This window comes from Panthera leo, chromosome E1, assembly GCF_018350215.1.
Source record: "Panthera leo isolate Ple1 chromosome E1, P.leo_Ple1_pat1.1, whole genome shotgun sequence".
Lineage (NCBI taxonomy): Eukaryota > Metazoa > Chordata > Mammalia > Carnivora > Felidae > Panthera > Panthera leo.
The window spans coordinates 24,885,397-24,910,359 of NC_056692.1; the positions used below are offsets into that span (position 1 = coordinate 24,885,397).

A 24,963-nucleotide genomic window follows, 5' to 3' on the forward strand; every position below is an offset into this window, starting at 1 on the left:
GGCTAATCTAGGGTAAACATTCTAGCCATCAATCACTTTAAATCTCCTATCTGTGGCACTGCTTAGCCTGTGGATAGCACAGGTCAGAGTGAGCACATATCAAAAAGGACCTTAAGGGGCGCCTGGGTGGCGCAGTCGGTTAAGCGTCCGACTTCAGCCAGGTCACGATCTCACGGTCCGTGAGTTCGAGCCCCGCGTCAGGCTCTGGGCTGATGGCTCAGAGCCTGGAGCCTGTTTCCGATTCTGTGTCTCCCTCTCTCTCTGTCCCTCCCCCGTTCATGCTCTGTCTCTCTCTGTCCCAAAAATAAATAAACGTTGAAAAAAAAAAAAATAAAAAAAAAAAAAAAAAAAAAGGACCTTAAGAGGGTTAAGAAATAATCTTGGTGTTAAGGCTCATGAGAGGGAGCACTTATAGGGCTGCTAAGTGATCACTATAATGTCAGATGGGGAACAAGGAGTAGATTCTACAAAGAACTTTGTAGAGAAGATGCTAGCTCTGTCCAATTTGAATGCTCCCTCCATGGAAAGGAAAAAAGATCTCAAAGATGAAATAACAAGAAAGTAAGTCTAAGAGTCCTGCTACTGTTATCAGCAGAGTAACAGGGATCAACTCAATTCAGTTGGGCCACAAAAACATCAAGCCATTTCATCCAAATGTATAGAAACACTGAATTTTAGATAGGTACCAAGGAGTGAGGGGGATTATGGGAAGCATTATGACTTTTGTCAATAGTTTTACAAAATAATCCCCCAGTTCTGGCCTGAAATGTCTGTAGAATCTGGTATGAGGATGCTTTAAATCCAATGAAAGCAGAGAGAGTCTTGGAGATGGAAATTTAGACTTTTCTCAAAAATGGTCTTCTTAAATCTAAACTTATTAACAAAATATTTTTTAAGTTATTTTGAGAGAGAGAGAGAGAGAGAGAGAGAGAGAGAGAGAAAGAGTAAGAGAATGAGTGAGAGAGACAAAGAAAGAGTGAGCGGGGACAGGGCAGAGAGATGGGGCAGAGTATCTGAAGAGTATCACAATGTGGGGCTTGACCTCACAAACTGTGAGATCGTGACCTGAGCGGAAGTCCTATGTTTAATCAACTGAGTCACCCAGGCACCCGACAAAATAATTTAATATGGAGAGAAGTGGCTTAATCAGTGAATATATTTTCAAATTGAGAGATTAATGAAGTAGAATATAGAAGAGCTTCTCTTTGTAAAGCTACTAATGAATTCAAGAAACATAATTGACCATTTCATTCAAAACTTATTTCTGTGAATGGGCCAGCATTACCTTGATTCCAAAACCAGACAAAGATCCCACAAAAGGAGATTTCCCCATGGATACAAAAATTCTCAACAAGATACTAGCAAACCAAATCCAACAATACATTAAAAGAATTATTCACCACGATCAAGTGGGATTTATTCCTAGGCTGCAGGGCTGGTTCAATATTCACAAGTAATACAAAAAAGATAAGAACTACACAATCCTCTCAATAGATGCAAGAAAATTGTTTGACAAAATACAGCATCTTTTCTTGATAAAAAAACTCTCAAGAAAATAGGGATAAAAGGAACATACCTCAAGATCATAAAAGCCATATATGAAAGACCCACTGCTAGTATCTTCCTCAATGGGGAAAAACTGAGACCTTTCCCCCTAAGGTCAGGAACATGACAGGGACGTCCACTCTCACCACAATTGTTCAACATAGTGTTGGAAGTCCTAGCCTCAGCAATCAGACATCAAAAAGAATTGGCAAGGAAGAAGTCAAACTTTTACTCTTCGCAGACAACATGATACTCTACGTGGAAAACCCAGAAGACTCCACCAAAGAACTGCCAGAACTGATACATGTATTCAGCAAAGTCACAGAATATAAAATCAACATACAGAAATATGTGGCATTTTTTTTTAACTTTATTCATTTTTGAGAGACAGAGCATGAGCAGGGAAGGGGCAGAGAGAGAGGGAGACACAGAATCCGAAGCAGGCTCCAGGCTCCAAGCTGTCAGCACAGAGCCCAACGCAGTGCTCGAACTCACGAACTGTGAGATCATGACCTGAGCCAAAGTCGGATGCTCAACTGACTGAGCCACCCAGGTGCCCCCAGCCAGAAATATGTGGCATTTCTATACACCAATAATGAAGCAGCAGAAGGAGAAACCAAGGAATCAATCCCATTTACAATTGCACCAAAAACCATAAAACACCTAGGAATAAACGTAACCAAAGAGGTAAAAAAGATCTATATGCTGAAAACTATAGAAAGCTTATGAAAAACTGAAGACACAAAAAAAATGGGAAAACATTCCATGCTCCTGGATTGGAAGAACAAATATTGTTAAAATTGTTACTATCCAAAGCAACCTAAATATTAAATGAATTCCCTATCAAAATAACACAGAATTCTTCACAGAGCTAGAACAAACAATTCTAAAATTTGTACGGAACCAGAAAAGACCTCAAATAGCCAAAACAATCCTGGAAAAGGAAAAACAATCATAATTCTGAACTTTAAGATGTATTACAAAGCTGTAATCATCAAGACAGTACGATACTGGCACAAAAACAGACACATAGATCAATGGAACAGAATAGAGAACCCAGAAATGGACCTACGAATATATGGTCAACTAATCTTTGACAAAGCAGGAAAGAATATCCAATGGGAAAAAGACAGTCTCTTTAGCAAATGGTGCTGGGAAAACTGGACAGCAACATGATGAAGAATGAATGTGGATCACTTTCTTACACCATACACAAAAATAGACCCAAAATTGATGAAAAACCTATACGTTAAGACAGGAGACCATCAAAATTCCAGGGGAGAAAACAGGCAACAACCTCTTTGACATCAGCTTGCAACAACTTCTTAATAGATATGTTTCTGGAGGCAAAGGAAACAAAAGCAAAAACGAACTATTGGGAGCTCATCAAGATAAAAAAACTTCTGCACAGCAAAGGAAACAATCAGCAAAACTAAAAGGCAACTTTTGTAATGGGAGAAGATATTTGCAAATGACATATTGGATAAAGGGTTAGTATCCAAAATCTATAAAGAATTTATAAAACTCAACACCCAAAAAACAAATCCAGTAAAGAAATGAGCAAAAGACATGAACAGACACTTTTCCAAAGAAGACATCTACATGGCTAACAGATACATGAAAAGATGCTCAACATCATTCATCATCAGGGAGATACAAATTAAAACACAGTGAGATACCTCACACCACCTCATACCTATCATATTGGCTAAAATTAAGAAATCAGGAAACAATGGATGTTGGTGAGAATGCAGAGGAAAGGGAACACTTTTGTACTGGTGGTGGGAATGCAAACTGGTGCAGCCACTCTGGAAAGCAGTATGGAGGCTCTTCAAAAAATTAAAATAGAGCTACCCTACAACCTAGCAATTGCACTACTAGGGATATATCCAAAGGATACAAAAATGCTAATTCAAAGGGGCACATGTATCCCAATGTTTATAGCAACACTATCAACAATAGCCAAATTGTGGAAAGAGCCCAAATGTCCTTTGAATGACAAATGGATAAAGAAGATGTGTATATATACACAATGGAATATTGGCAATCAAAAAGAATGAAATCTTGCCATTTGTAAAAATTACAACAATGGGGATGGAACTAGAGTGTAGTATGCTAAGTGAAATAAGTCAGTCAGAGAAAGATAAATATCACGATTTCACTCATATGTGGAATTTAAGAAACAAAACAGATGAACATAAAGAAAGGGAAGGAAAAATAAGATAAAAAGAGAGAGGCAAACCATAAGAGACCCTTAAATACAGAGAGCAAACTTATTGGATGGGTTGCTGGATGGGTGTTGGGTGGGGGGAGTGGGCTTACTAGGTGATGCACATTAAGGGGGGCACTAGTTAGGGGTGCATGGGTGGCTCAGTTGGTTGAGTGTCCGACTCGTGGTTTCGGCTCAGGTCATAATCTTATGGTTTTGTGAGTTCGAGCCCCACATAGGGCTCTGTGCTGACAGAACAGAGCTTGCTTGGGATTTTCTCTCTCCCTCTTTTTCTGCCATCCCCCCATTCACACTGTCTCTGTCTTTCTCAAAAATAAATAAACTTTAACAACAACAACAAAAAGGAAGCACTTGTTGGGATGAACACTGGGTGTTATATGTAAGTGATGAATCATTAAATTATACTTCTGAAATCATTATTACATTATATGTTAACTAATGTGGATTTAAATGAAATTTAAAAATTAAAAAATAAAACACCCCCTCCACCTCAAAACTTATTTCTGTGAATGAAAGCCTGATTATATCCTACCAAGCACACTCTCTGACAAAGTATACTTCTTTAAGAAGTAACCCTGAATAAACTTTATGGGAAACAAGTCATACTTACCACTGCCAGCCGTTTCTGAGGCTTCAGACGCAGTAGAAATGTTGTCTGAAAATCTCTCCTCTGTGGTGTTCATATAACCGAGGCCGCCACCTCCGATTCTATCTTCACTTTGCTCTATAGAGTGTACTGCTGTTCCAAATGAGTGTTTTCCTCCATTCAGAATAGATGATGGCTCAATTACAACAGGGCTGGCATCCTAAAAATCATGAAGTCAGAGATTTAGGCATAAGATGAATCCCCAAATTATCTATTGCTTCTAATTCTCCTATAGTTAGCTACCACCAATTAAGAACATTTTTTTAATAGAGAAGATACAATTTTTTAAAATACTTTTTAATGTTTTGCTTTATTTTTGGGAGAGAGAGCACGAGCAGGAAAGGGGCAGAGAGAGAGGGAGACACAGAATCCGAGGCAGGCTCCAGGCTCTGAGCTGTCAGCACAGAGCCCAACGCTTGGCTCGAACTCACAAGCAGCGAGATCATGACCTGAGCCAAAGCCGGACGCTCAACCGACTGAGCCACCCAGGCCCCCCCAAGAACATTTTACCATATAACTAAATTTTAATTTCTTCAAAGGGGAAGAGGTGGACTGGGAACATATTGCAAAGCACTCTGTAACACAAAGTGAGTGAATGAATGAGTGAGTGAGTGATGTATGTATATATCTATTTTTGAAGTAATCTTATGCCCAATGTGGGGCTTAAACGCATAACCCTGAGATCAAGAGTCACATGCTCTACCAACTGAGCCAGCCAGTCAGGTGCCCCCGACATAAAATTATTTAGAGTTTATTCTGTTGAAAATTGAAAACCACGGAAGATTTTTTTTGATATTAAAAAATTAAATATTTGCTCTTTTTATTATTACAGATTATAGTGTTACTGTAGGAAATCTAGAAAAATATGAACAAAAATATTACAAGTATTCAGATTCCAGCATTTAGCATTAGTTGACACTTTGATGTGTTTATTTTTTTGTGACTGAAAACATGTATGTATATGTAAAAAATAAATAGCATGGAGTACATAGTTAGAATTATGGGGAGTGCTGTGACATACCAGCTATTCGGCCTTTCACAGTAAGTAAATTTCTAAGCTCCAGTTTCTTCAGGAGTACAAATCAGGATAATATTCGTATTTATCTTAGAGTTATTGCAAAGATTACATGAGCAACACATGTAAAGTGCCTGGCATTTAGTAAATGTGAACTATCATTCTGGTTGTTATTAAATTTTATTTTTTTAATTTTTATTATTAAAATGTTTTTTATTTTATTCATTTTTGAGAGAGAGAGAGAGAGAGAGAGAGAGAGAAAGTGAGAGTGCAAGCAGGGGAAGGGCAGAGAGAGGGGAACAAAGGATCTGAAGCAAGTTCCATGCTGACAGCAGAGAGCCCAAGGCAGGGCTGGAACTCATGAACTGCGAGATCATGACCTGATGACCTGAGCCAAAGTCAGAAGCTTAACTGACTGAGTCAGCTAGGCACCCCAATATGTATTACATTTAAAAAACAGCATATGGGGGCGCCTGGGTGGCGCAGTCGGTTAAGCGTCCGACTTCAGCCAGGTCACGATCTCGCGGTCCGTGAGTTCGAGCCCCGCGTCAGGCTCTGGGCCGATGGCTCGGAGCCTGGAGCCTGTTTCCGATTCTGTGTCTCCCTCTCTCTCTGCCCCTCCCCCGTTCATGCTCTGTCTCTCTCTGTCCCAAAAATAAATAAAAAACGTTGAAAAAAAAAAAAAAAACAGCATATGGTTTCTTTTTCTTTCACTTAACATTATATTCACAGGATTTTCCTGTGAGAGGGTTTCAAACAGGGGAACACTATAATCCATTTTTTGCTTTAAAACTACAGAAAGGACTAGAGACAGAAACTGAAAATTGAGACACAAGTTAGAAGACTCCTACAATAATTCAAGGCAAGAGATGATAAGCTACTATACCATAAAGCTAGATTCAGAAATAAGGAGATGGAGAGAACATGGACTTAGGATATGTAGGAGGTGAAAAAAATTGACAACTACATGAAAAAGAGGCAAAGATAATTCCAAAGTAGAACCTGAGGTGCTGGTGAAGACAACTAGATGGGAGCTGACACTTTCATAAGGTAAAGTATGTGAGTTAATGGGATCATTTGGGGAAAGAGCTTATTTGGGAATATTCTTGTTTGAGTTACCTAGACACTTGAGTCCTGTGTTCAGGACAGAAAAAGAGGCTAAATATAAAATTCTGGAGCTCAAGAGACTTCCTAAAGCATAAGAAAATGTTGTATGTAGAACAATGAGAGAACAATATTTACAGAATAGGCAATGGAAGAATCTGAGAAGGACACTGAATCTGAATGATGAGAGAGAAATCAAGAGATTTTGCAGTACCAGAAGCAGAGACTGCTTGCATAGAATTATTTGCTACTAAGTTTAGTAATGGAAAAACAGAAAGATAAGACTTGCAGAGAAGCAGGAGGAAAGGTGCTATGAGAATGTGCATTGTGAATGTTTTTAGAAGATTAGGATATTTGTAACTGAGAGGGGAAAGAGAAAGACTGAAGGAATTAACCAGTAAAACAAGATCCCGTAGGCATCTGAGGAGATACACAAGAGCATGGGTAGAAGAACTCAAGTGGCATTCAGTAAACACTGACATGCATTTTAGTAGATAAAATTGATCACTGAAGGCACTGCTCATAAAGTAAATAATTGCAACCCAAGAAAAAAAACACATCAAATTTAAAAGACAAACTCCAAGTAACAGCATAGCAATAGCACAGTGGGTGCTTTAGTTTCTTTTAATGCAATTATAGCATCTCTAATTTTAGCCCAAACAGGGAGACACTGTATCAACATTTTATTATATGCTTTCTCCTCTTTGATCTATAAACCAGGTGAATACCATCAATTTGTAGATCCTTCAGAAGCCAGTTCTGAAGAAATTTCAGTGCCTTTAATAGAGTGGCAAGAAGAATGAGAATAAAACCCAGGTTTCTACAGCCCAATTCACTTTATGGATTAAATTTTTAAAAACAGCAATTGTTTAAAACTTCAAACAATTCAGAAGTATACAAATTCATATTTTAAGTTTTATTTATTTTGAGAGAGAGAGTGAGAGAGAGAGAGAGAGAGAGAGAGAGAGAGAGCAAGCAGGGGAGGGGCAGAGAGGGAGAGAGGGAGGGAGGGAGGAAGAGAGAATCCCAAGCAGGCTCTTCACTGTCAGTGTGGAGCCCAATGCAGGGCTCAAACCCACGAACTGTCAGTGGGATTCTCGGTCTCCCTCTGCACTCCCGCCCTGCCCGTGCTCTCTCTTTTAAAATAAATAAACATCTTAAAAAAAAAAACAAAACAAAACAGATTAATGTGCTAATCTAATACTTGATCTGCTGATATAACATTTAATAACTTCTCTTTTTAACAGAGAACAGGCTTTAACACTAGTCTTTAAAGGGCAACACTATTTAGCTAGAATTTGATATTATATCTTATTTTCACTGAATTTATTTTTATTTGACCTATTTCTGGAGTGTGACACTGATTTTCTATTTAAGATAGTGATATAGGGGTGCCTGGGTGGCTCAGTCGGTTAAGCATCCGACTTCAGCTTAGGTCATGATCTCGCGGTCCGTGAGTTCGAGCCCTGCATCAAGCCCTGTACTGACAGCTCAGAGCCTGGAGCCTGCTTCAGATTCTGTGTCTCCCTCTCTCCCTCTGTCCCTACCCTGCTCGTGCTCTGTCTCTCTCTGTCTCAAAGATAAACATTAAAAATATTAAAAAAAAAAAAGATAGTGATATAAAGTTTACTCTTAAAATATTTACATAAAAATGATAAAATATAATTAAAATGATAAAGTTACTTACATAAACGTATTAAGCAAATAATAGCATGGGTATTATATGGCAAAATAAGATGACCACAGTACAGAAATGACTAGAAATTGGGAATCTACATTAAATAGGATTTTGGGTCATTGGCATACACACACACACACACACACACACACACACACACATATATATACACACATACATATACACACACACACACACACACACACACACACACACATATATTTTTTAAGTAAGTTCTATGCCTAACGTGGGGCTTGAACTCATAATCCAGAGACTGAAGAATTGCATGCTCTATCGACTGAGCCAGTCAGGCACCCCATAGTATTTTAAATTACACTATCCATCAAAGTCAAAATTGTATGGACAACAGAACAAAAGAACCAAAATGACTCATGGCCAAAGAAGTAGACATGTAAATTAGGTTTGAGTAGTTTACATCATTTATCATACGTTTGGCTTTCAGTGTGTGGATTTCACAGCAATTTCTTAGAGATAATACTTATTTTCTCAAAGTTTTTCTGATATTGAGTTCATATCAGCAAAAATGCATTAAATTTAGATTTCAAAAGAAATTTTCAGTGAACAAAAATGACTTATATTACTCCAATGGTTTCTGATTTATTAGGTTTGGAGTGGAACAGAGGCATTTCTTTTCTTTTTTTTAAAAGGTCTTTATGTGATCCTATTATGCAGTGAAAATTGATAGCCATTGTCCTAGTGAGGATTATTGTCTCAAACTTCTGTTTTCATAATGTGCTGCAAATACTGAGAGTATAGTAGTAACTGATTGCTTATTGAATGTATTACTTGCTCCGGAACTTGCTTTTCAGTTCCAATAGTTGATTTTTTTTTTTTTTTTTTTTTTTTCTTATCTGCCAATACAGTCTTCTTCCTTCGGGGAGAGACATTCTGGAATTTCTCTTTTAGCGGTTCTCCAACTTAGTGGCACATTAGCATCACTTGGGAAGCTTTTAAAATCCCAAGGCCAAGGTGGCACCCAAATCAATTAAATCAGAATTTCTGAGGGTGAGATCAGGGCACCAGGTGTTTTTCTTTTAACCCAGGTGATTCCAGTGCACAGTCAAGTCAGAGAACCACTTTTCTGGAACAATGTGCACACCCCTGAAAAAGTGGCAAATTACATATAGGCTATTTGCTTTGTATTCAATGTCTTCCACATAAAAATAAATAAAATCTGAGAAGGAATAGAGGTCATGGGGGAAGGATGCTCTCAGGATAAGGCAATATGCCTACCACATGGCCTACTGTCAGTCCCACCCACCAGGTCTGAACACAGGTTCTCTTCTTGGCAGTGAATTTAGGTTCTGATTCCTTATTAACTAGACAATCCCATTTCTACAGGGTTTATAGTTGTGATTCCCACAGTCTTCTACCAATTCTCTGATCTCAGGAACAAGATTACATGGAATGGGATAGAGAGGAAGATAAAGAATCCTAAAACTTAACAACCCACAGAGGTCAGTCTCCCTTGTTTAAAGATCAAGGGCCCAAAGCCAAACTCAATCTGGGGTGTGGGTGTAAGGAGTGAGTTGCTAACCAAGATACAAACTGCCTCTAAAAACAGCTGGGAAGGGGGCCTGGATGGCTTGGTCACTTAAGCATCTGACTTCAGCTCAGGTCATGATCTCATGTTTCGTGAGTTCGAGCCCCACACTGGGCTCTCTGCTCTTAGTGTAGAGCTTGCTTTGGATCTTCTGTCTCCCTCTCTCTCTGCCCTTACCTCACTCATGCTCGTTCGCTCTCTGTCAAAAGTAAACATTAAAAAAATAATAAAGTTAAGCTCTTCTTAAAAAAATAAATAAAATTAAAACTCTAAACAGATTCAGATTTTAGTGAGCTTTTGGGTCATTTACTTCTTTCCTATAAAGAAGGAGTAAGACTGATAGCATAGCCATTTTGAAAGAATAACTTTTGAAAAATTAAAGTCTTCTCCTAGATCACTCCGTTATCGTCCAGAAAAATCACTTTATTTTTGCTGTAACTGTTCTTGACCTTAAATGGTGGGTGCATAACTATCACATGGTTGACAGGAAACTCTTTTTAAAATTTATATTCATTTCTCTATTCCATTTATTTTAAGTTTGTTTATGCACTATAATTACTTTAAGTTTTACAATAATTTAGCAATTGAATGATTTTAATAGCTTATCAGAGACTGAAATCTTTGCTGCCAGTGACTGCACACTGTACCATATGCTTTTAACATGGTGCAGTGAATGATAACCTTTTTAGACTTAGAGAATAAGAGCTTTTCTTCACTTATTTCCCACTGTTCCAACTAGAGTGGTCTGTCTTCTCACTGTCTGACTTTCTTTGCTATTCTAGGAATCTACTGCTCTCGGTGTCCGGCACTGACTGAAACTGTCACCATTACTCAGGTTCTTTCTTCTTTCCCCTTCCTCCTCTATTTTTCAGGTCATTGCTTCCACTCTTGCTTTCGGTGAAATTATCAACATTTTCAGTCAACTAATCTTTCCTTCTGCATGTTAAGCAAACCAATAATAGTCATATACTGTAGTCACTGGCTCTTTCTGAGAGTGTTATTTCCAGTTGCTCTGGAAATTTTTTTCCCCTAAATATCAAAGGATCTTTTGTTTTGTTTTTAGTGACTTCTGGCTCTGGAACTATTAGCAACTGTCCTGTGTTTTTAAGAAGATAGGTCTCTACAGTAGATAAGGTTTCACCCAGGGTGAAAATTTTCCTCATTCTCTTGAGTCGATGATTCCTAAAAGGGCTATGTGGCACTTTAACATACGATAATTCTATTTTGAGCATTTCATGATTCCTTCTGAGTTGTATCAAATGATTAATGATGTTCCAAAATAAGGGTCAGGATTCATTTTCTTCTCTATCAGTGATGATGCTACTTCTTTTTACACATATGTATATTCCAAGTATTAATTAACTTAAGCAACTACTAGTTATGCCAATTTTATATTACATCAGTCTGCAATGCTGGTTTTCAAAAAATGGAAGGCAGTATAGAGTAACGGAAAAAGCACTAAGGTAGGAATCAAGAGACCCAAGCTCTAGAAATCTAGATTGAGTAATAAAGTAATTGCCTAATACAACTCTGTGCAATTACAAAACCTAAAGAGACCTCAGAGGCTTTGTCTATAAATTCAAAAAAGAGAAGTGCTTCAAATGTTTCTTAGATTAGAAGCATTATGTAATAATAATAAATCATAATAAACAATAAGACTAGTACATGAGTACTAGTACTCATGAGTACTAGTACATGAGTAGTAATACTGCTCCCTCAGTTCTCAAACAGGAGGAAAGACAAACATATATACTACAATGATGACAAACAGAAAAGATTTCACCATTTCTCCTCATTTACATTTTTACAAAGGGAGATTTCACATGGTAGAAATACCTTTGGCTCATTAATGAACAGATTGCATGAGCATATCAAATATTCAACCTCAAGTCAATCATAGCAAATTTGAGGTAAACCACTACAGAGTATGCCATTTTATGGAGACATTAACTAAAGCTAATTGATGGTCTTATTAGGTGGGCAGATTAAGCCCACAGTAAGATCAAATTACCCAAAACAATAAAAACACCAATTAATTTTTCTTAAACAAAGTATTTCCCAAAATTGCTATATACTGCAAAGGTAAATAGAAATCATTAATTACTATTGCTACTGCTGCTAAAACCACTGTTAATATTACTACCATTACTTCCCTAACTTTACATAGGGTTTCTACTTGCCAGGCATGGGGCCAAGTGCTTCACAAATGTTAATTTATTTAATTCTTTATAACAACCCTATTGAAATAATCTTGTTGTTCATATGAAGAAACTGAGGTAGGGAAAGGATAAGTAACTTGTTTAAAGTCATACAGCAAGTAGCAGGTCCAGGACTCTACACAAGGAGTACAAGCTCACTGCTATTATCCTATACTGTTTTCTCAGGCTATTAGGTAATATTTCAGTACTTACTATGTACCAGACACTGTCCTAAAATGCTTCATAGGGGCGTCTGGGTGGCTCAGTCAGTTGAGCGTCCGACTTCCGCTCAGGTCATGATCTCACAGTTTGTGGGTTTGAGCCCCACATAAGGCTCTGTGCTGACTGCTCAGAGCCTGGAGCCTGCTTTGGATTCTGTGTTTCTATCTGTCCCTCCCTGCTCACGCTCTCTCTCTCAAAAATAAACAAACATTAAAAAAATTTTTTTGTTTTAAATGCTTCACATGTATCAGCTCCTTTAATCTTCTTAACATGCTATGATGCAGGTTACTGTTCTTTATCTCATTTTACAGATGAGGCCCAGAATGTCATTTTTTAAAATAGTTATTTGCATATAAAACAAAGTTACCTTTTATTTACTAAAGATCACTTTTCTAATACATATCTTCAGAAAAGACTGCTCTTACTCAATTTACATTTTTCCCCCTTATTAAGTAAGTTGCCTTAAGTCTCTGCTACTTTTCCCTACACATAAATTGATACCTTTCTCACAACAGTTAACCAGTTTCATTTTAAAGTAAACTTTAAGTCTGCATTTGACAGACATACTAGACAACAATACAGAATGCCACAGTGGAGAGAATATGATACTTAAGTGTAGATTTCCACCTCTATATCTCTCCCTTACTACCCTCCACTAATTCTTTTCATGCACAGAAGGGTTATGAGAAGCAAGAGCAAATCAGGTTTGTGTTCTCAACACTGCACTTCTGTCTATTTATGAGAGATGTGCTGCTAAAAACAAGACCTCTACCATGTTCCTACAGGAAATAAAAATAACACTTCAAAACACAAAATGAGGATTTTCTTTGAGTCTGTAGCCAGTAAGACTTTAATAAACATTAATTCTAAGGCCAATTTAAGAATATAAAGAACAAAAAGCATTTCAAGAAAGACTTGATGCTTTACCTCAATGTTTTCATTTTCTACCTACAATCACCATCATTACCTCCTACAAGGTTTGAAGTCATTTGCCTACTTCTCCTTCAAAAACATCAGTCTATTTTTTCCAATTAACATATTTTATATGTGAAAACACAATATTAAACTCTGCAAAATGGAAACAGAACCAGTTAGAATAATGAAGTAAATAATGTGAACATCTACTAATATTCTGATAAATAAGCAATGACACAAAAGGACATACAGGAAAAAATATGAATCAAACTATCAGGTTAGTGATCATTTGGTTGGTGACCATTTGGTAACTAACGATGAATCTATAGATCAACTGGCTCTCCAAAAATGGGAGAAATATGATTCCTAGCATTACTCTGAGTCTTTTCATACTGAAGAAAAATCCATTCTTTGTTTTACATAAGACTCTAGGGGTGCCTGGGTGGCTCTGTCAGTTAAGCATCTAACTCTTGACTTTGGCTCAGGTCATGATCTCATAGTTCATGAGATTGAGTCCACTGACAGTATGGAGCCTGCTTGGGATTCTCTCTCCCTCTCTCTCTGCCTCTCCCTCACTCGCGTGTGATCTCTCTCAAAATAAACAATCAAAATACACACATACATACATAAAGACTCTAGAATTTTCACTGAGAATTCCTCTTTTAACTTTTTATTTGGAACAATGGCAGATTATCATTTAGAAACTGAATCTAATGTTAGTCCTGAAATTAACTTTGTTGAACAGAAAAATCAACACTTCTTACCCAAGGGTCTTCAACATTTTGATGAAAAAGGTGAACAAATGAAGGATAAGGTAAGTGATGTGGTTGAGATACCACTGGCTTAAAAGTCAGACCTTAGGTTTGATCCCAGTAAGCAAGATATTTAGGTCACCTTTAATTTCAGCCTTAGGTACATCACAGGTAAAATGAATATAATACCACTTTTCTCCCAGGGATATTGTGAGCATTAAATGAGATATGTAAAATGCATATACATGCACCCATGCGTCCATTATCACCTTCCTCACAGAGTTGTTTCAAGGCAGGAAATTTATGTGGCAGTACAAGCACAGAGCTTGGTCTATAGCAAATATATCACACAGGTACTCATTTCTTTCCCCATCAAATCCTCATCTATGTAGAAGGATTTTATTACTGGCCAGGAGCCACCAAAGTCTGATAGAGTTGAAAATCCTATGAAATATTACATGGGGGGGGTCATACTCACATATTTGACATATTCTTTCCACTGCTGCCACCACTGCATGGAGATGATAAACCAATTGTGTCCTGGTTGCAGACCATACCTGCTCTCTCGTTCTAACCATCCTCTGTACATACAAAAGACATTCAGTATATCAAATAATATGAAACAGATGACCACACATCCACATATTATCATTAGAAATTTTTACAAAGGAAAAACATGACACATATACTTGGGGGACTGCCATAGTTTAAATTAGTGAAACACTGGTAAGCCAAATTTAGGAGTCCTAAATACCACTATCAGGCTTCACACTGATGTTTTAAAAACAGCTTTACTGAAGACTAACTTACATAACACAAAATTTACCTGAATTCAGCGTACAGCTCAATGATTTTGGTAAATTTATAAACATGTGCAACCATCACCAGAATCCAATCCTAGAATATTTCAATTACCCCCAAAAGCTATCCTGTACCCACATTTAGTCAAGTTACATTACCACCCTCAGCCCAGGAAACTACCAGTCTATTTTCTATCTCTTACAATTTGCCCTTTTCTGAACATTTCATATACATGGAATAATACAACACATGGTCTTTTATACCTGGCCTCTTTTCCTTACCATAATGTTTTTGAGGTTCATCTATGTTGCAGCAGATATCATTAGTTTGTGCCTTTTAATTCCATTCCAAATATTACTTAAAATCATTCCAAAGGTCTGTATACACATTTTGTTTATCTACCTAACATCTGATAATCTGAAACTGGCAATCTATTTTCCAAAGTGGCTGCACCATTTAACATTCCCATCAGTAAGGTACAATGGTTCTAGTTTTTCCACATTCTTGGTAACACTTGTTATTGCCTGTCTTTTCTATCAAACGTTCAAGTGGGTATGAAGTGGTAACACATGGTGATTTAAAAAAAACTTTTACAGAGGAGAAATTCATAACATAAGGTGTTGATTGCCTATTTTGAATGTACTAATGCCAGTGGACTGTTATGCTTTAAATGGTCACTTTTATGTTATGTGTATTTCTCCAAAACATTTTCATACATCCCAACTGAGTAGTGATACATTAGGCAGTTATTTCCTATTATTCCCTTCCCCCAGCCCTTGACAATCACCATTCTGTTCTCTTTATCTATTCACTTACCTATTCTGGATATTTCGTATAAATAGAATCATACAATATGTGACCTCTTATATCTGGCTTTTTTCATTTGTGAGGTTCATCCATGTTGCTGCACGTAGGAATACATCGTTCCTTTTTACAGCTGAATAATATTCCACAGTATGCATATACCACATTGTGTTTACCTATTCATCCACTGATGGCTACTTGGGCTGTTTCCAATTACTACTTATTGTATACAGTGTTGCTATGAACATTTGTTTACAAGTATTTGAGTCCCTGTTTTCAACTCTTTGGGGTATATACCTAGAAGTGGAATTGCCAGGTTACATGGGATTCCATGTTGAGGAACTACCAACTTTTCCACACAGCAGCTATACCATTTTATATTTCCACAGTGTCCCAATTTCTCCACATCCTTACAAAATTATTTTCCATTTTTTTAAATTATAAATATCCTAGTAAGTGCAAAGCAGAATCATTGTGGTTTTTGAGTTGCATTTCCTTAATGACTAATGATTTTGAGTATCTTTTTACGTGCTCGATGACCATTTGTAGGTCATCTCTGGAGAAATGTGTATTCAAGTCCTTTACCCAGTTTTTAATTGAGTTTTCTTTTTGTTAGTGAGCTGTAGGAGTTAGTTAGTTGACCCCTGGTTAGTTGACCCCTGGCAGATCTGTGATTTACAAATATTATCTCCATTTTATAGGTTGTTTTGTCACTTTCTTGACAATGTCCTTTGATAAACACAAGTTAAAAAAATTTTTTTAATACTTATTTATTTTTGAGAGAGAGAGAGAGAGAGAGAGAAAGCAGGGGAGGGAGGGAGGGAGAGAGAGAGAGAGAGAGAGAGAGAGAGAGAGAGAGAAAGGGAGATACAGAATCTGAAGCAGTCTCCAGGCTCTGAGCTGTCAGCAGAGCCTGACATGGGTCATGAACTCACGAACCATGAGATCATGACCTGAGTTGAAGTCAGATGCTTAACTGACTGAGACACCCAGACGCCCTGATAAACAGTTTAAAATTTTGATGGTCAGGGGCACTTGAGTGGCTCAGTTGGTTAAGCGTCCCACTCTTGATTTCAGCTCAGGTCATGATCCCACAGTTCCTGAGTTTGAGCCCCTCAATGGGCTCTGCACTGACAGTGTAGAGCCTGTTTGGGATTCTCTCTCTGTCCTCTCTCTCTGCCCCTCCCCCCTGCTCACGTGTGCACAATCCTTCTCTCTCAAACTTAAATTAAAAAAATAAAAATAAATAAATTTTGATGGTCAAATTTATCTATTTTTTCTTTGGTTGCGCATGGTTTTTGTTGTCACACGTAAGAATTCAACTTAAAATCCAAATCACTTTTGAAAAAAATATTTTTCCTAGATACAGAATAAAAGTACCATTCTGCTCACTCCTGGATTCCAAGATTTCTGATGAGAAACCTGCTGTTAATCTTATTGAAGATCTACTGCATGTGGTGGGTAGCTTTTCTCTTGCTACTTTAAAAATTTTCTCTGTCTCTGGCTTCTGATCATCTGATTAAAATGAGTCTTGGTGTAAATCACTTACAGTATTATCCTTCTTGGAGCTCGATGAGCTTTTCTAATGTTTAGGTTCATATCATTTATCAAGTGTGGGGAGTTTGGACCCATTATTTCTTCAAGTATTCTGCCACTTTTTCTCTTCTCCTTCTGGGATTCCTATGTGTATGATGGTATGGTTGCTGCTATTTCAACAGGTCCACTAAACTCTGTTCATTTCCCTTAGTTCTTTTGTCTTTCTACTACTCAGTCTCAATAGCTTCAATTGACCTATCTTTAGATTTTAACTTCTCTCAAACCAGGCTTTATAGTTCTTGATATATAAAAAGAGTGTAAAAAAACATTTCTAGCTTGTAGGCTGTATAAAATCAGGTAGTGGACCAAAGTTAGCCAATGGGCCACAGTGTAATAATCCATGGCTTAACATATAGTCTGTCCTAGACAATATCACATGTGTACTTGAATATGTACCCTGCTGTTGTTGGGTGGAGTGTTCTGCTGCTGGGTGCATATACATTTACAACTTTTATATTTTCCTGAAGAACTGCAACTTACCATTATAAAATGTCTGTGTAGTAACAATTCTTTGTCTAAAAGCCATTTTTTCCTAAATATGCATGGTTATATTTATTTCAGCATTTTACTTTGAATCTATTTGTGTCTTTGAATCTCAAGTATTTGGATTAAAAAAAATCAGTCTAGCTTTTGATAATTGTTTAATCCAATTATATTTAAAGTAATTATTGATATGGATTTGTGCCTACCATTTTGTTACTTGTTTTCTATTTATCTCAAGTATTTTTAATTTTCTATTCCTCCTTTACTTCCTTCTTTTGTATTAGATTGTTCTGTATTAGATAGCATATCATTTTAATTATCTTTTTAAAGAAACTATATTTGGGATTATATGCTTATGGCTGCTTTAGAGTTACAAAATAAAGCTTAACACATGCTACTTCAGATTAATACTAATTTATTTCAGTAAAATATAGATGCTGTTCAAATATAGCTCTAGTTCCCATTCTCTTGGTTGTATTATTGTCATGCATATGACGTCTTTTTATCATGTAAGAACAACATAGCTTTCAAATTATTGTCTTATGATTTTGTATTTTAAGTCAGTAAAAAGGTGAAACAGAAATGTATTGGTATATCATTATGTTTACTGGTGCTCTATATTTCTTTATGTAATTCAAATTATTGTCTGGGGTCACTTTGTTTTAGCATGAAGAAGTTCCTTCAATATTTTAAGTATTTTATTCCTTCAGTATTTAAGACATGTTAACTAGCAATAGTGTTTGTATGGACTGTTTTCAAATTACCTTAATTTCTGAAGGATAATTCTGCTGGATAAAGAATTCTGGGTTAACAGTTTTCCCCTTTCAACACTCTGAATGTCATCACACTGCCTACCGACCCCTATCATTTCTAAAAGAAAAAAAAAAAAAAGGTCAGCCATTAATCTTATTGCCTTCTACAGAAGGAGTCATTTTTCTCTTCCTGCTTTTAAGATCTTCTCATTGTAACTTTGAACAGTTTGACTGTGATATGTTTAGATGTGGATCTGTTTTTAGCCTGCTTGCAGTTTGTTGGGCTTCTTGGATTAGTGACTTTCAATACTTTTAGAAGATCCAGCCATTATTTTGTCAAATATTTTTTCCTGCTCCTTTCCTCCTTTTGGGACTTCCATTATGTGTGTATTGGTATACCTGTCTCTGGTGTTTCACACACCTCAGGTTCTGTTCATTTTTATTTATTCTCTCTGCTCTTCATACTGGAAAATCTCTATTGATCTATATTCTATTTTGCTGATTATTTCTCTGCAACTCTAATCGGTTGCTGAGTCCCTGTAGCGAATTTTCATTTCATTTATTGTAATTTTCAACTCCAGGATTCCATTGAGTTCACTTTTAAAATTTTTATCTCCTTATTGATATTTTATATTTGACTAGTTATTGTCATTATATTTTCCTTTAAATCTTTAAACAAAGATTCCTTTAGCACTGAAAACATTTATAACAACTGCTGTGAAATCTTTGTGTCCTAAGTCAAACATCTGAGGCTACTTCAGTGACAGTTTCTATTATCTAGTGTTGTCACCACCACCACCACGGTATATAGGTCACGTTTTCTATTTTTTGTATGTTTCATGATCTTCTGTTATTGAGAACTGGACATATTTGATATATGTTTCACCAACTCTGGATTCTGATACCACCTGTGTGTTTTGCCTTGTGACTTCCTGGACTAATTCTAGAGTCTGTTTCCCCTGCAGTGTGAGGCAGCTCAGTTTTATTATTTTTTACAGTTAAGTTTGGCTTCCTTGGGAACAGCATAATTTACTGATCAGACAATAACTGGTGAGGGGCTATGCTGAAACATCTTGAGCCAGTAATACACTTTTTCTTGATGGAAGAGTTCGCAGTTTGAAAAATGATGCGAAGTTCAGGCAGATAACGAACTTCCTTGGTTTTTACTTTTTGCATGTGCAAGGTCTCACATTCAATCAGGAATGAATAGATAGCTACAGTCTCCTTGGTTTCTGCTGAGCTTGGGCCTAGCCTTGTATATGAGCAGGCTTCCAGATCATTTGTGATATGGTGAAATATATCAATACTCATTAGGGTCATCTTGTTCCCTGGATCTCTTGGTTAAAATTTTGACTGGCCTGTCAGTCTGATGTTTTCCTTAATCAGTATCTCAACCCCAAGCTAATGATGTTCCTTGATTGTTTGCCAACATGATTGTCATATATATTATATGACATATAAATATTGTCAAATTATGACTATATATATATAAATTACTTGTTTATATATATACACACACAAAATATAAATATTGTGTATATGCACAATTTTCTTGGGCAGGCATTCATGCCTGTCCTATTCCAAATTAAGTCAGCCTTGTCATCTCTGCCTTGGTAAAACTACCATGTTGGGTAGGAAGGAATGGGAACAGCCCCAAGTAAAATTACCACAGATTCCCATTATCCTTACCAAGGTTTAGTGGTTTTTCTTGAATAAATGCTTCCCAATTGTCGAATAGCTTTGGTCCATTTCCAAAGTCCTAAAATAGCTGGCTGACAATTTTGTACAATGTTCTATTTTGTCCAGTTGCTTTTCAGGGAGGATATGCTGACATCTTCACTCAGCCATTGCAGAAATACTAATTTTGATATAAATTACTGATTCTTTAAGTTAGAGAGAAATATTTCTTTCATCTCATTGCATATATACCAACCCGATTCATACTTTAAAAATCATCCGACAAATTCAAATGAATTTCTAGGAGTAAAAATGCAGGCAAAATAACACAAAACTCAAAAGTCAAAAATGAAATGAACACTTTGGAATCTAGAATTTAAAATTCAGATTTAGTAAAAATAAGGAATACAGAGGCAGATTATTTGTGTTTGCAATGAAAAAAGTCATTGACTTGATCCTGCCACTTCCATGCAATTTTTGGTAATAAGTTCCTCAACTTTTGTGTTCTCAGTTTCCTCTTCTATAAAATGGGATGGTGATACTAATTTAAAGCAGTTATTCTTTTTTTTAATATAATTTATTGTCAAAATGGTTTCTGTACAACACCCAGTGCTCATCCCAACAAGTTAAAGCAGTTATTCTAAGGAATAGATGAAATAATGCAAATGGAACTACTGTGTAAAGAACAAAGTTCTATAAAAACATGAGATTTTACCAGTATTATATTTTAAAATAGGGATGCTATAAGCATTTGCAAAATAATTAAACCAAGAAATGTATATACAGGTTATACAGCATTTTTTAAAGTTTTTATTTTAATTCCAGTTAGCTAACATACAATGTTATTTTAGTTTCAGGTGTACAATATACTGATTCAGATTCAACAATTCCATACATCACCTGGTGCTTATCTAGATAGCATTCTTAATATGTATACTAAGTCATACTGACTTCAGAAGATATTAGCATGTGATGAAATTAGATTACAATACTGTAAGAAAAAGCTACTGCAGCTACATAAAAGGCTTTCAGTATTTCTTTACCATATCTCATTTGTACATTTCAATGTACTTTAAAATTTTATTTTATGACAGTTAAAAATCAGAAAAAATCAAGACAACACTGTCAACATCTGAATACAAGATGAGTAAATAAGAATGAGTTTTCTGAGCATGAAAATTAAAATGACTACATGAGACTAGAGTTTTTATGAAAACATTTTCAAAATGGATACAGCTAAAAATTCTTTTAAAAAATAACCATTTTTTAAAAGAACCCAGTTTTTGTTAAGTTCATTTATTTTAAGAGAGAGAGAGAGAGCAGGGGATGGGCAGAGAGAGGTGGGGAGAGAGAAAATCTGAAGCAGGCTCCATGCTCTCAGCACAGAGCCCGATGCAGGACTCAAACCCATGAACTCTGAGGTCATCACCTGAGCTGAAATCAAGAGTCAGACACTTAAGTGACTGAGCCACCCAAGTGCCCCTAAAAGAATCTATTTTACAAAGATGGAAAATATATTTGCTACTTAAATTAATCTGAATCTCAATTGGCATTTCTCTTTAAATGTTAACTACATAATCCTTCCGGTCCTCAGGTATTCCAAACAACTCTATTCAGTATACTCTCTTATCAAGCAGTCATACACCAGAAGAAACTACTGAAAAATTTGCATACACACTAGTTTCAAGAGTAAGTGACAAACTATATATTGAATTTATTCTAAAAGCCAAGTTTAATAGTGATTCAGTCTTGTTTCTGAAACTTCCTACACAAAAGTAGTAACACTAAAGCAATGAAAGATACTTGATATATTAAAAATTGAATTATAGCCATAAAAATATGCAGGCCTATTAACCTAGATATTTCACCTCAAGTAATACTGCCTAAATAAATACCTAACCAAAGACATACAGAATTTATTACTAAATTACTAAATTATATTAAATAGAGATTAAAAAATAGGGGATGAATGGGGCCTACTAGCCAGTCATTTAAATTATAAAAGGCTTTTATTGATATGTAAAAGTCTCATTTGATGTAATCTGCAGTGAAAATGGAGGCCAAAAGTAAAAGAGTGTTTTGAAATATCCTTCGTTCTTTCCTTTTATTTAAAAAAATTTTTTTTAATGTTTATTTATTTATTTATTTATTTATTTTAAAGTTTATTTATTTTTGAGACAGAGAAAGACAGAGCATGAACGGGGGAGGGTCACAGAGAGAGGGAGACACAGAATCTGAAACAGGCTCCAGGCTCTGAGCTGTCAGCACAGAGCCCGACACGGAGCTCGAACCCACCGACCGCGAGATCGTGACCTGAGCCGAAGTCGGACGCTTAACCGACCAAGCCACCCAGGCGCCCCTTAATGTTTATTTTTGAAGAAGAGAGAGAGTGTGAGCAGAAAGAGAGGGAGACACAGAATCCAAAGCAGGCTCCAGGCTCTGAGCCATCAGCACAGAGCCCAATGCAGGGTTCGAACCCACGAACTGAGAGATCATGACCTGGGCCAAAGTTGGACGCTTAACTGACTGAGCCACCCAGGTGCCCCCCTTTCTTTCTTTTAAATGTTTATTTACTTTTGAGAGACACAGTGTGAGTGGGCTAGAAGCAGAGAGAGGAAGACACAGAATCCAAAGGAGGCTCCAGGCTCTGAGCTATCAGCACAGAGCCTGACATGGGGCTTGAACTCACAAATGACCTGAGATCATGACCTGAAGTAAAGTCAGACACTTAACTGACCGAGCCACGCAGGCATCACGAAATATTCTCATTTTTAAAAAAACATTTACAAATCCCATCAGAGGCATACATATGTGGGTATATGAATATAAAAGTGTCAATAGTGCAACCATTAACAAAATGAAAAGGCAATCTATGGAGTGGAAGGAAATATTTGCAAACCACAGATCCAATAAGGGCTTATATCCAAAAAAAAAAAAAATATATATATATATATATACACACACATATATATATGAAATTCATTACCACTTAATAGTAAAAAGATAATAATAATCCAATTTAAAATGGGAAAGAACCTGAATAGATGTTTTTCTAAAAAGGACATACAAATGGCCAAAAGCTACATGAAAAGGTACTCAACACCACTAATTATCAGGGAAATACAACTCAAAACCACAATGAGGTACTACTGCATGCCTGTTAGGATGGCTATTATCAAAAAGACCAGAGAGAATATCCATTCACAGATGTGGAGAAAAAAAGAATCCTTATACACTGTTGATGGGAATATAAACTGGAATAGTCACTATAAAAACTAGGTTTCACATGAAATCAAAAAAAGAACTACCATATGATCCAGCAATCCTACTTCTGGGTATAAAACCAAAGGAAACAAAATCATGATCTTGAAGATGATAGCTTTACTTCCATATTCATTGCAGCATTATTCACAAAAGCCAAGGTGTGCTAACAACCTATGTGTACAATAATGAATGAATGGATAAACAAAATGTGGTGTGTGTGTGTGTATATATATATATATATATATATATATATATATATATATATATATGATAGAAACAAAATGTGGTGTATATATATACACATACATATATATATGTATATGATGGAATATTATCCAGTCTTAAGAGGAAATCCTGTCATTTACAACAAAATGCATGAGTCTGGAAGGCATTACACTAAGTGAAATAAGGCAGGCAAAGACAGACAAATATTGCATGGTATATCACTTATATGCAGAATCTTAAAAAAAAAAAAGAGTTGAATTCAGAAACAGAGAGTAGAAGAGCAGTTGCTGGAGGCTGGGAGAATACAGACAGGCTGATAAAAGGGTACAAACTTTTATAAGATAAATAAAGTTTGAAGATGTGATGTATAATATGGTGACTACAGTTGATAACACTGTAGTGTATAACTGAAATTTGCTAAGAGAGTAGACCTTAAATATTCTTACAATTAAAAAAAAAGGGATCCAAAATCTATAAAGAACTTATCAAACTCAACACCCAAAAAACAAATAATCCAGTGAAGAAATGGGCAAAAGACATACATAGGCACTTCTCTAAAGAAGACATCCACATGGCATACCAACAAATGAAAAAATGCTCAACATCACTCATCATCAGGGAAATACGAATCAAAACCACAATGAGATACCACCTGACACCTGTCAGAATGGCTAACATTAACAACTCAGGCAACAACAGATGTTGGCAAGGATGCGGAGAAAGAGGATCTCTTTTGCACTGCTGGTGGGAATGCAAACTGGTGTAGCCACTCTGGAAAACAGTATGGAGATCCCTCCAAAAATTAAAAATAGCACTACCCTACGACCCAGAAATTGCACTACTAGGTATTTATCCAAGGGATACAGATATGCTGTTTCGTAGGGGCACATACACCCCAATGTTTATAGCAGCAGCACTATCAACAATAGCCAAAGTATGGAAAGAGCCCAAATGTCCATCGATGGATGAATGGATAAAGGTGTGGTATATATATATACATACACATACAATGGAGTATTACTCGGTAATCAAAAAGAATGAAATCTTGCCATTTGCAACTATGTGGATGGAATTGGCAAAATTAGAGAAAGGCAAAGATCATATGACTTCACTCATATGAGGACTTTAAGATACAAAACAGGTGAACATAAGGGAAGGGAAGTAAAAATAATATAAAAACAGGGAGGGGGACAAACATAAGAGACTCTTAAAAATGGAGAACAAACAGAAGGTTACTGGAGGGATTGTGGGGGGGGGGGTGGGTTAAATGGTTAAGGGGCATTAAGGAATCTACTCCTGAAATAATTGTTGCACTATATGCTAACTTGGATGTAAATTAAAAAAATAAATTTAAAAAAAGGAAATATGTGAGGGAATAGTGATGGATATGTTAACTTGATGGTTGGAATCCTTTTACAATCCGTACCCATATCAAATCAAATTGTACACTTTAAATATTTTACAATTTTAGATATCAATTACACCTCAATAC

General features: G+C 36.3%; 1 protein-coding gene and 1 long non-coding RNA gene across 4 annotated transcripts in view; one reads left to right on the forward strand and one right to left on the reverse strand.

Annotated features, from left to right (window-relative positions):
- USP32 (ubiquitin specific peptidase 32) overlaps window positions 1-24,963 on the reverse strand; it is a 251,311-nt gene that overhangs the window by 49,154 nt on the left and 177,194 nt on the right. For both annotated transcript variants that reach the window (XM_042914568.1, XM_042914569.1), the window contains exons 12-13: window positions 14,348-14,450; window positions 4,386-4,581 (exon numbers count right to left, since the gene is read on the reverse strand). In XM_042914568.1, the coding sequence (XP_042770502.1) occupies window positions 4,386-4,581; window positions 14,348-14,450 (299 nt within the window). The remainder of the gene's footprint in view (window positions 1-4,385; window positions 4,582-14,347; window positions 14,451-24,963) is intronic.
- The window catches only part of LOC122205925, a 129,010-nt gene continuing 117,722 nt past the window's right edge, over window positions 13,676-24,963 (forward strand). For both annotated transcript variants that reach the window (XR_006196301.1, XR_006196300.1), the window contains exons 1-2: window positions 13,676-13,931; window positions 16,838-16,931. This is a non-coding gene — a long non-coding RNA (uncharacterized LOC122205925). The remainder of the gene's footprint in view (window positions 13,932-16,837; window positions 16,932-24,963) is intronic.